At 54.3% G+C, this 15,285-nt stretch overlaps 2 protein-coding genes across 2 annotated transcripts in view; both read right to left on the bottom strand.

The window, feature by feature from the left end:
• HOXB3 (homeobox B3) overlaps positions 1-15,217 on the bottom strand; it is a 40,756-nt gene extending 25,539 nt beyond the window's left edge. The window contains exon 1 of the mRNA XM_082704777.1: positions 15,123-15,217. The gene's annotated coding sequence lies outside the window, so the exon portion shown is untranslated. The remainder of the gene's footprint in view (positions 1-15,122) is intronic.
• Positions 321-3,454, bottom strand: HOXB4 (homeobox B4). Its single transcript, XM_082704838.1, has 2 exons — positions 2,774-3,454; positions 321-1,930 (listed from the first exon to the last, which is right to left on the bottom strand). The coding sequence occupies exons 1-2, from the start codon at positions 3,228-3,230 to the stop codon at positions 1,632-1,634; spliced, it is 756 nt and encodes a 251-aa protein (XP_082560964.1). The 5' UTR covers positions 3,231-3,454; the 3' UTR covers positions 321-1,631.
• Positions 15,218-15,285: the final 68 nt, after the last annotated feature.

The raw sequence follows: 15,285 nt of genomic DNA, 5'->3' as shown, positions 1-15,285 counted from the left end.
CTTAAGCCTCTCGTGTCCTACAATGAAACATTCCCCCCCCCCATCAGGGATTGGAGTCAGCCCGCCCAGTACTTTCAATCCATTTTTGGACTGAAGGGAAAAAAATTAAAAGCCCCAAACAAAACACACCCACCCCAAAAGGAAAACACACGAGCTACCACAATTTGGAGTCCTCTGAGCTCAAAAGTCCCCTTGGACCCTTTGAAAAAAAATCTTCAACCACTCTAGTATGAGGCCGAATGTACTGGGGTGCTTAGCATAAACGCTGGGTGGCATTTGTATCTTTATACCAAGGTTTCAACAAAAACACGCCGTGCTGGTCACGAGAAGCCAAACATTTATTTCTATTGTCACTCTGTACAGGACACAAATTTTCACGCCAACGAAGGGTTCTAGACTCAGGCAGCCCCAGAACTAGAAAGGGGCCTGGTTTGGAATGTCAGAGAGAGAACAGGAGAGAGGACGCACATGGACATAAAATAATAATAATAATAATAATTAATAATTAATAATAATAATAATAATGTAAAACAATGATAAACTATGGGAGAGGTCTTCACAACATCGTCTCCCAGACCAGGAGGGGCACCAGGTTTGACTTGCTAGTTTCACATTCGTTTGCAGTCTAGAGGAGAAGGCTGGGGGCTGTACAACTCTACGTTGGCCCCCAGGTCCCAGAACTCAACTGGCCCCTTGCTCTGCCAGGAATGGTTTGACCTGGCAGAAGAAAGGCCCTCCGGAGTCAGGAGTCTCGCTCTGGTCTCTCTCTCTCTTTCTTTTTTTTCCCCTCAGACTCAACTTCCCTGCCTGCTCCTGCTGTTGCCAAGACCACCCCTGCCTCCACTTGTCCCCTTCCTGCTGCCCGCCCCCCAGCCCAGCCCAGCGGTGCAAGGGGGGTGAGAAGTCAGTGTTCTCCCTGTGGAGGGGCACCAGAGGGGAGGAGGGTGTGTGTGTGTGTGTGTGTATGTGTGTGTGTGTGTTACCGTGGCCAAAACACTGTGCTATCTGGCAGTCACAGGGTGCTTTCGCTGGGTGTCAGGAATAGGGGACAAAGAAAGAAAATCCAGGCTGTCTTCCAGCGGCGGCAGCAGCAGAGGCGGCGGCCGAGCCGGGCCTCATTTGTTAGCCGGGTGTCGAGGTAATGGTCGCCACCGAGGCCCGTCCTCTCCTCGGCAGAGTAAACAAGACAGATGGGCCTGGGCCTGGCGTGATTAAAGATGAAACGTGGATCCATCTTCGCCAAAGCTGAAAGCGAGGAGTGCAACCTCCTCCTATTTCTCTTTCTGTCTTCTTCTTTCTCTTCTTCTTCTTCTTTTTCTTCCTTTTCTTTCTTTCTTTTTTTTTTTTTTCCTTCTTCTTCTACTTCTTCTTTTAAGGAAGAAAGCAAGAGACTTGAACCTTGCTTCTGGGGGGGCCTCCCCCGGCTCCCTATTGTCATTTCTATAAATAAAGCTTCCCCTCCCCCTCTTCTGCGTTTATTCGTGTAAATAGATAAAGTGGGGGGGGGGGGCAGGTAGGTTTTGGCGGACCCAGGCCCCAGGGTCCCCTCCCGCTTCTCCCCCCCCCCCCGCCCCCTCCCCGCGCTCACAACCCACACCCGCCCCGAGGTTCCTGGCTCCGCGCGGGGGCCACTAGAGCGCGGGGGGGCCTCCGTTGGGCCGGCCAGGGGGCCCTCCGCCTGAGCCTGCGGTGCCACCCGAGCGGATCTTGGTGTTGGGCAACTTGTGGTCTTTTTTCCACTTCATGCGCCGGTTCTGGAACCAGATCTTGATCTGGCGCTCGGAGAGGCAGAGCGCGTGGGCGATCTCCACCCTCCGGCGCCGCGTCAGGTAGCGATTGTAGTGAAATTCCTTCTCCAGCTCCAAGACCTGCTGGCGAGTGTAGGCTGTCCGAGAGCGCTTGGGCTCCCCGCCGGCGTAATTGGGGTTTACTGGACACACACAGAGAGAGGGAGAAAGAGAAAGTTTTATTGCCCCGAAAGGGAGGAGGGAGAGCTCTTTCTTCCAGCTAACACCGCATCTCCCTCCCTCCCTCTCCCGCCACCTCTTCTTCCTCTGGAGGGGGGTGGGGATGCAAAGGGAAGAAAGCGGGGGGCCCCCAGGAAGAGAAAGAGACCTCAAAGTTTTGGAGGGTTGTGTTGTCTCCACGTTGTTGTTTGGGTGTCTGGAGAGGGGGTGGGGGGAGTGAGGAATCTTCACAAGGTTTTAACCGCTCCTCTCTGCCCCCTTGGCCTGGGGCCCGGGATGGGAGAACGAGGGGTGAAAGAGGGAGGGGGCTTCCCTAAACCTTTCTTCTGTTAGTTCCCACCCTCTGTGCTCAGATCCCATGTAGCGCCTGACCCCTGTAAAAACTTTTGCCCACTTCTGGAGCCAAGGAGCCAGACTAGAGGAAAGAAAGGAAAAAATAAATACGGAGAGTTGACTCAACTCTCCCTTCAAATACAGATTACCTCCTCCTCCTCCTCCCCCACCACACACCCCTCCCCAGCTTGCAACTTCACTGAAGACTGCATCTCCCTGGCGAAAAGTCGCTGGTGAGAATGGCAAAGAGGATGGGGGAACCGACTTCAAAGGCGCGGGGCCCACCAGGCCATAAAAATTTATGGGGGATGTAATTATGTGGCTCTGAAAACAGGCGACCGTAAATCTCAGGCAATGGCGAGTTTATAGCGGGGACAATTGGCTTCCCTCAGCTCCCCCCGCCCCATGCCTCCGAGGTCCCTTCGGTGTAAAGCACCGGGGGTGGGAGGGGGAAGGGGTGCCCACGCACTCACCCGTGCTCACGTGAACTTTGCGCATCCAGGGGTAGACGACGGGCTCTTTGCACGCGGAGTGGGACGGGCTGGGGTGCAGGGGGTTCTGGGCGCAGGGAGGCGGCGGGGGGCTGCTGCTGACCGCCTCGCAGCGCTGGCCGGGCTCCGGGAGGAGGGCCCCGGAGGGTGGCGGCGCAGGAGCCCGAGGGGACAGCCCGGGCGGTGGCGGGGGCGGCGGGGGTGGTGGCGGAGGCGGCGGGGGCCCCGGGTCCCGGCAGGCCGCGTAGCGCTGCACGGTGCACGCCGCGCGCCGCCCGAAGCCCGCCTCCGGCTGGAAGCTGCTCTCTCGCCTCTGGCCGCCGGCGTAGTACCCCGGCGAGTGGTCGCTGGGTAGGTAATCGCTCTGTGAATATTCCTCGCACGGAGGGAACTTGGGGTCGACATAGTTTGAGTTGATCAAAAAAGAACTCATAGCCATTAATTTCTGGGAATTGCCCACAAAATATACTAAAATTTATTCCGACCCCTGACTCGTTTTCCTGTTTCCGAAAGCCCTCCTACTTACTGTCAAGTGAACAAAGTTAGGGGCCCACGTGATCCTCGGAGCCAATGGCCGCCCCGCCTGCGATTCCCGGATAAGGAAATCTGCTCACCCGGACCCTACTCCAGCCAAAGAGGTTTATTTCCCCTTCTTCTCTTTCCCCCTCCCCACCCACCCAACACCAGGATTTACATAGGGCTCCTGCGGGGCGACCGCCTCCTCGCCTAGCTCTCTCCGGGATCGGAGAAAGAGAGTGAGAGAAAAAGGGGGGGAGAGAATGAAAGGAAGAGGGCAGGGTGCCGCCGGAGGGCCTGTTGGGGTGCTGGGCAGAGAACAATCCTTGGATCCCCTCGGAAGTTGGGGCTCTCGGTGCAGCCCCCTCCTGTCCCGCCTCACCGCCCCGCATCCTCTGCCTTCCAGAGGCCCCCATCCCCTCCTCACGACGGGAAGGAGCCCAGGAGTCTGGGTGGGGAGTTAAGTGAGGGGCAGACTGGGGGCTCCACTTAGAGAGGGGAACCTACATGGGGGGCGAGAGGGCACTGAACAGCGGGCTTTTCTCCGCAGTCGCCTGGGGAGGAGTAGGGAGTGAGAGAGGAGGCGTCGGGAGCAAGCAGGCGGGTGCAGGAGGGACTTGTCAGAGATGAATGGAACCGCGGGCGGATCGATAGGAAATTCATGCACTAATTCGGGGAGACCTTGCCTTCCAAATCGCATTTAGCTGCGCTATTAGTGTGGCTGTGTCAGTCAGTCCGTCAGTTCCCCTCTCTTATCCACTCCTCTCCCCTTGCCCCACACGGCCCACGCCGGAAGAAACGACTTGGTTTCCCACACTGAACACGAGTGCTGGAGTAAAAATCCTGCAACTTTTCAGAGCACGCCGAATAGCAATTTGCTAATTCCAGAACCACCCGAGCAGTGCTAACCACGGTGTCCAGACGTTCTAATTGCCGCTAATGCAGCTGCCTCTGCAGTGAACAGAAATCGCACAACCTTCTGTTGCTGAGGGTAGGAGCCCTAGGATGACCCCCACATACAGTAACACCCCTTAGTAATTGCATATTTCTAGGGCATCTTGTTCAGATCCCAAACGAAAAGGCGACCTCAACATCCGTTTGAAAAACGATTTTCTTTGCCTTCTCACACTGACGACAATAGTCATTTTTTCTGGATTCTCAGTAAAGCCTCCCTGATCCCAGAATAGAGAATAAGTGGGCTTGGAGGAGAAGATAAAACACCACCACCACCAATATTAACCTATTAAGAAAAGTGGAAAAGTGACCAAGACTTCCAGGGGCAGGCATGAGAGATTTCAGGTAGAGGATTCCTCCATCCCTAATTAATGAGGAAGGAAAAGAAGGAGGAAGGAAAAAAAAGAGGAAGGAGTCTTCGAGCAGTCAGTCATCGGATGGTCCTCTTTTTGGGAAAAAAAAAAAATTCTTCGGGGAAAAAAAATGAGCGGAGTGTTTATGTCAACTACATATTCCCCTAGATACGAATTTGTGACCACAAAATTTCTTACACAAATTCGGATCTACAGGGTATATACAGAAGACAGACAGATCTTCTTGGCCCAGAAATTTTCCAGTTCTCCTACTTTCCGCGCCTTCTTCGTTTGGGGTGTAGTTTCAGTGCTTTGATTTTATTTCGTTTTGTTCTACATTTGAGCTCTGGGAGCAGGAAAAGACACTGCGGGTCCATTTTGGGGATTACAAGGTTTTCAACTCTCTTTCTCTTCTATCAGAAATAGAAGCAGCCGGTCCCGCAAAGGGACGCGAACCTCGGGGCCGCCGCACAACCCTGGGCGGCGCATGAATTATGAGATGTAAACATTAGCTAAGCACAAAAGGAGAAAGGGTCATCCCGAGGCTGCAGCGAAGTCAGAATCAGGCCCTTCTGGGTGCCCTCGCGCCCCTCCCCTCCCCCCAGGACTTTTATTTTTTTTTTTTTTAAGAAAAACAAAACCCCAATCGGCTCCTCCGTGCCCCTCGCAGCCTTTAGTTTGCCATCAAACGAGTATCTAGATATTTTCCTAGGCGCCTCTCGGCGAAGGGAGGAGGCAGAGGCGGCTGGGTGTGAAGGAGGTGTCATAAAAGTCCTTTTGGAAAAATTCAATGGTAAAAAGAGAGAGAAACAGCTGTAAAGAAAAATGCTGGGAGACCAAACAGATGGGGCCCCGGATATTTAATGATGGGCAATTCCGTTTACAACCTGAGAAAAAGATCAAAGGCGTTTCATTTCCGAATGAAGGGCAATGAGGAACCATAAAAGATGCAGCCAGATGATATTCCGGCCCCTCCCAGCCTCCTGTACCTCCTGGGGCCAGAAAAGGGGAATAATCCCTGAAGCCTGTGGAGGAACCCCGTTTCCCCCACCTCCCTGGCCCCAGGCAGGCTCTTTCTGTCTAAATTTGCTCACTCTGCCACCTGCTAGGGTCTCAGGCAGTGGGACCAAAATGGGGATCTGGTAAACCTGGGGGAATCTGGGGTTTACCAATGAACTTCCCAAGGGTCCCAGTAACCACTGAATTTACTCAACTGGGAGACTGGGATTGGGCTGGAAGGAACTGAGTCCCAGACTGAAAGCTGAGACCATCACAGGATGAGGGGAATTGGCACAGAGAAAGCATCTACCTTGCTCGGGCTCCTTACCCATCTTGCTGAGAAATACTTGCCTCCCTAGTGATCAAGTCTGAACGATATCAGTTTCATTAATGAATACAGCGACAACACAAAAAAAACAACCCTTGAACCACCACATTGCAGAAGTCCCTGCCCATCCCCAGTCCTGGGACCCTTGCAGGTGGGTTGGAGGAATGCTCCCTCCCTCTTGCCAGAAACTAGGTCCAGAGAGACCTTTTGATTTTTCTATACCAAATCCGGATTGCCAATTTCGGCCTTGGGCCTGATTTCTAACACCAACGCTCTCCCAGCCAGACTCACTTGCCTATATTTGAAAAATCACACACACACATTTATGTTTTAATTATCTTTGCCAAGACAGGGTCCAATAGACCCCCATCGTGGTACCCAGGGAAACTAGAGTCTGGCCCTGGGCCCACAGACAAAAATGCCTGGGTAGAACCACCACCAGCCCCTCAGCGTCAAGGAGGGATCTTTCCAAGTCTTGTCAAAGGCCACTTTGACACGACCACTTCCAACTAGCCAGGCCCCTCCCCCACCCCATACCTCCTGTCCTTCTCAACTCGCTCGCTCTCTGAAACCCGTTTAACTCAGTCGGCTTTTCGGAATTTGGGGAGGGCGCCTAGGCTGCCCACCGGGCCTCTTTGCTGCTCTACACTTCACAAAGGATGCAGCCCAGGTGCTTGGAGCACCCCAAGAGAGAGGTATGGGAGGCAGAGCCACTGCGGGGATGCGTATGGCTGATCCTAGGGACAGAGCGCAGAGATTTTTCTCTGCGGCGCGCTGGGAGCCGCCACCTGCCCAGCCCACCGAGGCGCCGCACCCCCCTACACACCCCACCCCAGCCGGGTGCAGCCGCGATGGGTGGGGGACAAGGTTCATCAGCGACTCCCTAGACGGATTTCACCAAAACCGGAGGCTGCCTCTCCCCTCCACCCCCAAAAGAATGCGAACACGAGTACTCATCATAAAAATAAGAAAAAACAAGGGCTCTCCGCGCGCGCGCGCCCCGGGCCACCTCCCCTGCGCTCCCGGGTCGTTCTCTCGCTGGCTCGCGGGCCGCCTTCCCCTGGCAGCCACAGGTTGCTAAAGTGACCTCTCGTGGTTCAGCCCCCTCCACCGACCCGGGCGCGCCCAGCCCGTACGGAATCGTCTACCTTTTGTCGCCAGGGAGAGAGCCCAGAGCCAGGGAGGAAAAGCGAAGGGCCGAGGAGGCGAGCCCCCAGCCGGCCGGCGCCCCGGAGGCCGCACGGAGGAGCGGAAGGCCCGGAGGGGAGCGGGCAGGAGTACTCACCGGGCGGCTCCCCGCGCCCTCCGGCCGCAGACCCGCCCGCGGGCCCGCTCGGTCACAGATGAGCTCGCTCTCGTCCACTATTGTGTGTCCGGAAAACCGAACCGCGGCTGCGGGCACCGCCGCTACGGGCCCCCTTGGAGGCCGGAACAAGACTTTTTTTTTATGTGTTTTTGTTTTTGAAGCGCAAGTTTTCGTATTAATCTCATACTTTGGCAGTCTTTGTTAAACAGCGAGGCGCGTCACGAGGCTCTCGAACATTTTAATAATTTTTAGACGCCGTGACCTACGGTTCACCCCTCTCCGGGCCTCCCCCACGAGCATGCAGTTACTATAATACGCTCGCACAGTTCGCTCGGTCATATTGAATTTTGCGCAGGTCATTACTTGGGAGAAAAATGACGGAGCAGGAATTTGATTCAGCTCATCCTCTCCAGCTCGACTTCTTGCCAGAACCTTCTCTCCCCTTCACCCAATCCCCCACCCCCAAAAAAGTCCCCGGCCGGCCGGTAGGTCGCAGCCTACCCCACGGCTGCCTTGATATTCCAACATTCCTATTTTCTGGGCAGTTCCGGTTCCCTGGGCAAAATGGGAGAAGGTAGAGGTTCTCTTTGGGGGCCTGGGAGGAAAAATGGCACCTGAAGAATTGGAAATGTGGCCGTGGGACTTGGGGTCCCAGAGAACAGGCCTGAGCCAGAGCCCCCTTCCCTCCTGCCTTCCCAGTTAAATGGCTTTGTTGGCAAGGCCTGTATCCCTGCCCCCTTGTACACTCCATCTGCCTTATTCCCTCCCCCAGTGCCAGAGATATCCCATTTCTGCCCAAACTTTGGAGGTTTCAGGGCCTCAAGAATGACTCCTCCTCCTCCTGGGGCTGAGATTTGGTCCCTAGACCAACACATCTGGGGAAGACAGAGAGACTTCTGAGAGAGGAGCTGGACAGTGCTGGTCAAAGTGGGGGACTTGGTTTTCAGAGGCTTTAATTTCCCTTTAAAAACAAAACAATACACCGTCTCCCCAATTTTTGTTTAAAACCGCTTCTCGTCTATACAGTAACTCCTTTGCCTACCCCCACCACTGCCACAAAAAGGTACAGGAGTAAAGCAAGGACACATTAAAACTACTCAGAGATTTCATTGGTTTGTCTCCCAAGAATTAGAATGCTTGGACTGTCAACAACACATTTTCTCCTTTCTCCAGCCTCCAAGGGACCAGCAGAGGTAGGGTCAGGTGACTCCCTTCCACCCAGTTTAAGTCTAGGGAGAGTGTCTTCAGGGAGAGATCTCTCTAGTACAAGGAGGTGGGAAAGAACATCCCAAGGCACCCCGCTTGGCTTAGGATGGCAGAGGACTTTCTTTCCCCATCCTGAGGCCCCCTGCAGCAGAGGCTCTTTGGCTGTTCCAGGCTATTCCACAGAACCATACATTTGCTAGCATTCTGCCTGGAAAAAGAGGGAAAAGAGACAGAGGAGGAACAGAAGGAAACAGAGTCTCTAGTTCAGCCTTTGACCTCTGCCTCTTCTGGACCTCAAGAATTCCTTCCTGGCCTGACTCCCTAGAGCAATTTGTCTCAAGGCTGAATAGAAATGAGGACCCACACCTCTTTGGCTAAGTCAAAAACTGGGGCAAATTGATTTGAAATTTGACAGTAAGTTGTTGTCTCTTCTGGTCCTATTTCAAAAGGTGTCTTTATGCAAACTCTCGGGTTATCTCTCTTCTGGCAGGGCAAACACCCACAGCGCACCTCCCATATCCAAGGTTTGGAAGAGAGACTATGATGACATTTCATAACGAGACAAACAGTCATTTAAAGACCAAAAATAGGCATATACCCTGGTGTTTCAATTACAGAGTCTCTGTAAACATTTTACTCATGAGCTAAGCCTAATGCATAGATTCAAGGTTCATTTCAGGCTGCTCATTCGACTCCAGTTAAAAAGATCTCTGTGAGGCCATTCAGTACTTTTCCTTCTCAATTCTCCTCCCTCCTCCAAATAGGAAGAGAGGGATTCTGGATGAACATACAAGTGGAGGTTTGGGAGAGAGTGTGAGGATTAGCAAGCCAGCATTCTTTCAATATCCAACTTCTTAACAACAAGCAATTTGGAAAGAGGAAAGGGAGTTTAGAAACCCTCCTGTCCTGGTCCACAGTCATGGACTCTAGCTGTCTGGACCCATCCTGGGGGTTAGGGATCCCTGAAGAACAGGCCAGCCCCAGGGATGGGGGGGAACTGGGTGGGGCTGATGTTGGTAAGAATCAGGCCTTCACCTTGGAAGCCTTCTTTGACCCCATCAAATGTCCTGCAAGGACACATGGGTAATTGGATTTTTTTTTTTAATGTGTGCGGCTGGGTAGGTTTTAATTAAATTTTATATGGTGACTCAAAGGTTATCTTTGGGAGAGAAAATTGCGCAGAGGGTTCTCCGTGCCCCCAGCGCTCTTGGGCAGGTCCCCACCCCACCAGCTGGTAGTGGGGTTGGAGAAGGGTTTCTCCCCCACCCCAGTTTATCTGCCTCTCTCCTCCTCCCCAGTTCTGCTCCGCTATTCCCCAAACACACACGTCTTCCTTACCTCCAGCACCCCTTGCTCCCTCTCCTCTTTCTCTGCTCACACAGCCTCCTCCCCCTGCCCAGACCGCCCCCACCGCTAGACGCCAACGCCGCCTGCTCACGCACGCTGTAAACTTTTGACCCTCCAACTTTGCGACCCCTCTGGCAATAACACTGGCCTGACGGCCCAGGGTCTCTTTCTGCTGCGCCCGGCTGCAGAAAACCAAGCGCAAAACGCCTTCCGTGCCCCTCCCCCCCATACCCTCCCCAGTCCCCCCATTAAGGGCCTTAGATCTGGGGAAGAGGAGTCTTCTGATTATTAAATAACTTCTTGGGGAAAGATGCCACCCCACTTCCCACATCGAACCCACTTCCCACATTTCCACAGGCCTCTCAAATGGAGTGCCTGGGAAAGCTTTTGATGACCCACCACTCCATTCTTGTCCCCCCCCCCCCCCCCGTGGGGCTGCAGTTGCTGGGTGTGGGGACATACTGGATGCAGTATGACTCTTTGGCTGACCTGGAGAAGGGAGTTTCTGGGGTGAAGAGTGGAGAGAGCTTGGAGCAAAAGTTCCTTGAGAGCGAGGGGGCCACAGTCCCCATAGGGCTGGAGAGGCAGAGATCAGTGTCCAGGCCCTACGAGACCCAGCGGGCCCGGAGCCACCTTGCACCGCCACTCCGCTCGCTGGCGCCTCCGAGGCCCCAGCCTGGCTGTGAACTTGGTCTAAGGCGGACTCTACTGGCAGCTCGGGGACGTTACAGCCTCTGCCTCTCGGCCAGCTCCGGGGCCGCACGAGCGACCTGCACTCTTTCCGTTTCCCTTGTGCCCAAATATCCCTTTCCAGGACCCCACCTCTCACAGGGAAGGGTTCATTCCTCCTTCCCTAGTGGCCTTTTAGGGGACAGGAAACGAGAGTGAATTAGAGAGGGACACGCAGAGAGAATGGAAGAAGCCTGCAGAAACTCCAAAATACGGGGATTATCCGGCACCTCGCCTTCAAGCCCCAAGGGGAGATGTTCCCACATGCTGGCACTTTTCCTCCACTTTCCCCCCAGATGCTGCCTTCCAAGCTGAATCCTCCCCTTCCCACCTGGCCTGGGCCATCTCTTAACTAAGCAAGCTGGACCGGGGCCTGCCCAGGTCCCTTTCCTCCCTAGACGCATTCATCCCTAACCCCACGGGACTCCGAGGTCAGGGATGGCAGCACTCAAAGGCAGCCTCGGTGTTCAGAGGCCAGAAACGGGGTGGAAGCTATGTGGGCTCTGCCCGAATCCACGGGGAGAGCAAGGCCAGAGAGCGGCCCGGCAGCCTGGGAGCCATTTCCAGGAAAGAGAGGCTAGAGGATGCTGCAGAAGAGTGCATTTTCCTCCCCAAGAGGAAATTTGGGAGAAGAAGAGACTGGACAGAGAAGCCTAAAACAGAGAAAAGGAGGGGGAAGGTGGGGGAGAGATTAAAACTTGTAAAGGTGGTGATATTCCGGGTCTGACAGGTCCCGAATTGCCCAAAGTCCAAACTCTCCAGTCTCCGAAATCCCCCATGTCCCCCTGGGAGCCCGCAATGTGAGTCCCGATAAATTTGCCAAAAGGAAGAACGAAAAATCAAAAAATCGGCCTAAACCTGTCGGCATGCCGAGCCCCCGGCCCAGGCGGAGCGACGGAGGTGGCGGCATCGCGGCCCGGGGCGCGTAATGTATGCGGCAGCAGCTCGGAGCCCCAAGCAGGCCGGCGCTCCGGCCGCGTCTGCTGACCTCTGCGTGATCCCGGACTCTATGAATTATTGATGAGATATGAGCGTTGATTTCCCCTTTCAGGATGCAAACTCCATTATATTGTTAAAATGGCGATTTAATCGTTGAGAATAGCTTTGGTGTGGGTTTTTTCCCCCAACTCATTTGCGCCTCCTTCCTTTTCATTTAACTGTCTTAATTAAATCCTTTAACAGATTTTAATCACTTTTTGGAGGGAGGGGCAAGAAGAAGGGGAAGGCCATCGCTACTACCACCACCACCAAACACTAAAAAGAAAACAAGCCCCCGAGCCATAAAAAGCTTCTACCTTGGGGAAGTTGGAAGGAAGGTGGGGAGGAGTCCTTAAGCCCTCCAGCAACAATGCACTGGGAACATCCACCAAAGGATCCATCCCTCCGAGGACAGCCTACGTCTGACAAGGAAGGGTCAGCCCTGAGAAGTGTTTAATTCCATCCGGAGAAGATTTGTGTGTGGACTCTGGCTGAGGACAGTTAAGACACACTTGCCCCTGCGGAGAGGAGCAGGGACCTCAAGCCTGGGGAAGGCCACATGACTCTGGTGGGGAAGATATCTCCAATCTGGGCCCCAGGAGCACTTAGGGAGAAATGTCCATTTTCCTTAAGGGCCCCCCATTTCTTCCCTCCTCCTCCCCAAGCAGCACAGTTTCCAAGCTGGTGTCTGGGTTAATTAATATGGATGTGTAACAGAACTGCAGCAATCAATAAATCCGGCTGTGGGCAGATCCCAGCCTCCAAATCTGATTACTTCTAGAAACTCCAAAAATGGAGAGAGTGGTCCTAAAGGATGGGAGGGGTGCTTCCCAGCTCTGTCCTCCTCGGAGGATCCATTGGTTCCCCAAGCTGAAAAGCTCATGCAGGGAAGCCTCTTCCTCTCTACCCCGGAAGGGACTGAGTTTGGGAGATTGTTCTAAGTGGGCTGCCTTCTTTCTTGTTCCAAATCCTTGGCTTCTGCTCCAGCATCTAGACCCTAGGGATAAAGGGACCAGGCCAGGAGAGGAGCCTCCACACGGATCTTGCCCCCACCCCCAGTGAACACGTTCTCACAGCCACGGAAGGGTTAAGTGTCCCTGCTGCAGTTATGGAGAGGAAGCCGATGAAATATGGGCGCTCGGAACTCCAGGGCCGGCTGGCTTTCCTGTTTACACTTCTTTATACTTCCTCCCACTCCTCGCACAGAGAAACAAAACAAAACAAAACAAAACAAAACAACCAAATCAAACAAAAAATCCAAAATCAAATTGTCTGCTGAGAGGTGGTCAGGCAGGCCTTGGAGGGGCAAAGCCAACTACAGCCTAAATCCCTGGCTGCCTCCTTAGCGCTGCCCAGGTAGAGGGTGCAGTGTGGTTCGGCGGCTGGGTGGTGGGATCTGGGCCAAAGGGTGTCAGCCTGGGGCTCACAAGGTTGAGGCCTGGACCGAGCTGGGGAGGGTGAAGCAGGTGGGTGAGGAGGGAGAAAAGAGTCCTCCAGATTGAGGAGCAGCTTTCCCAGAGAAGGTCTTGGGGAAGCCAGGAAGGGAGGGCACGGGTCTGTGGCCAAGGAAGAGTTCCTTTGCACCAGAAACCCCCCTTTCTCAGCTCTCCCCGCTCTCTCCCTGCCCCACACCTTCTTGTGGGGTTTCAAGGGAGAACATTGCCCAGAGAACCTGAAGCAGGGAAGAGGAAAACCAGCTAGGGAGTTCTTCTCCGGGAACTGCTTAGAGGAGGAGGAGACCCTTCAAGGGTTCTGACCTCCGGGGGCGGAAGTGGGCACCCCCCCACCCCGGCTGCTCTTCGCCATTCCGGAAAATCTGTCTAGATATGCCCAGCAGATGTCTCGGGCCACCAGGCCCACACATTCTTTATCAGAGTTTGCAGAGCTGACATAGAAGGGGGGAAAAAAATTTTTCAGGGGCAGGCCTGGTGGTCTGGGGTTTCTGTGAGAGGGTGGCGGCATTGGAAGGAGTCCAGGGCACACGGGAATGGGGGCTCCCAGAAGGCCCCAGGTCAGATTCTGCCCCTGCTGCACCCTTCCTCTGTACCCTGCGCAACTCATCTGCCTTGTCCAGAGTCCAAGCCTTGGAAGCTGTGCCTCCACAATGTATCGGTATCTTTAAAATGATGCTGGGGACCCTCTGGGAGCTGACCAGAGTCTCCTTGCCAAGGAATACAAATGCCTCATCATTCTTGGGGAAATTAGTCTTCAAACCAGGGTGGGGACCCTGTCCTCTTGGCTCTCAAACCCGTCAAGGTTCTCCTGTAAATCAGGCCTGAGCAGGGACTGGAGAGCTCAGGGAACAGAGAATGGCTACAGGGATGAGAAGAAAGAGACAGAGAGTTCCCCTTCAGTGGGAAATCGGGGCAATCTCGTGGCCCTCCCCTTGTCCCAAAGATCAGAAGCTCCTCAAGGTGCCACATGTCCAATTCTAGGGACTATTCCCAGGAGGTGGTAAGCTGAATTGAGAGACGGAGGGCTGGCAAAGACAGAAGGAACAGGGTGGTATTCCCCATGGGTCTTAAAATTGGGGGTCAGTCTGGTGGAGAGGAAGCCTCTAGTTTAGAAGAGGGTGATTTACCCTTAGAAAATAACAGGCCCCCTGGGGGTCAAATGATGAAATCCCTCTGGTCTGTGGTGCCACAAAACAAAGGGGCTTTTAAGGGTCTGGTAGGGAGAGAAGAAGAGGGAGGGAGAGGAGAGGATAAGAGAACCTCTCTGATTTTTTCTCTCCTGCTCCTGAGTCCCCCCCTTTCTTTCCCCCACTCCCGGGCAGGTGGGGTCTGTATTCTTGAGCAAGTTTTATTTATGCGGGGGGCCTGCCAGGGATCTGCTGAAATATGTAAACTCCTCCAGGCAAGGGAAGAAGCTCTCCCCTTTCCCCCAACTCCTGATCAGGAATTAGGTCTAGAATTTGAGGGGATTGTACCCCCTCTGACCCGCCTCAGAGCCAAGCAGAAGGGCTGACTTGGAATTAACAGGCCGAAGCTGGGTGCGAAAGCGCCCCACGCCCCATTCTGGGTAACCCTCATGAGGCCTTGGAGAAATGGGAGGTACCCCCCTCTCACAGAGTTCAAAAATCTGAAAGCCTGAGAGAGCCCCAGGGCAAGGCAGCCCACAGCAGCCGCTTTAGCCTTCCTGGTGCTTTTTCTCAGCTCAGATGTATCCAGATAAAAGTGCCCAGCGGCGCGCCCCCATACACCCCTGACAAATGAACGTCGTAAAGTTTCTTTCCTGGGGGTGGGGGGAGATGTCCGTCTGAAGCCACCCAGCAGTGAAGTGGGCCCCCACAAGAGGCCCTCCTTTCAAGAGTACACACCCTTCCCTCTTGCCCCCTAAATTTCCGAGGACACGGAAGGAACCCACCCGAGCCCTATTCCCCCACAAAGACTCAGACACGCCTGTGAATAAAAACCAGGCACCCCTGCCGCTGAGGCCTTACAGCAATGAGAGCCCCCACTTCAGACGCCCAGCCAGTCAGAAGTTGGTGCAAAAAGCAGACTAAATGTCCCCCACTTGCTCTCCTACAGCCCTGCCCCGGAGGCGAGATTTCCTGCCCCGGGTTCCAAGCCCCAAAACTGCAGGGGGAGAAAGCGAAAGCTGGAAGCCACTTACCGCGGGAGTGCCGCCACCGCCTTCTGGGCTGGGAGAGCGCTCACCTACCTCTGCCCCCTTCCCCACCACGGCGAGCAGTTAAAGTGTCACTTAACATTCTGGAGAATGTGAAATATACCGCGCGGTGTCAACTCCCCAAAACCATAAAACTAACTTTATGGAC

The sequence above is a fragment of the Mustela nivalis genome (assembly GCF_964662115.1).
Source record: "Mustela nivalis genome assembly, chromosome: 17".
NCBI lineage: Eukaryota > Metazoa > Chordata > Mammalia > Carnivora > Mustelidae > Mustela > Mustela nivalis.
The sequence above is the reverse complement of the archived record's forward strand: the minus strand, read 5'-3'. Positions and strand labels throughout refer to the sequence as shown.

Excerpts from the sequence above, each read along its gene's own strand:
- HOXB4 (XM_082704838.1), bottom strand. The coding sequence starts at position 3,230 with ATGGCTATGAGTTCTTTTTTGATCAACTCAAACTATGTCGACCCCAAG. Across the intron at positions 1,931-2,773 it reads CAAAGTTCACGTGAGCACGG|TAAACCCCAATTACGCCGGC; the intron begins GTGAGTGCGTGG and ends GTGTGTGTCCAG.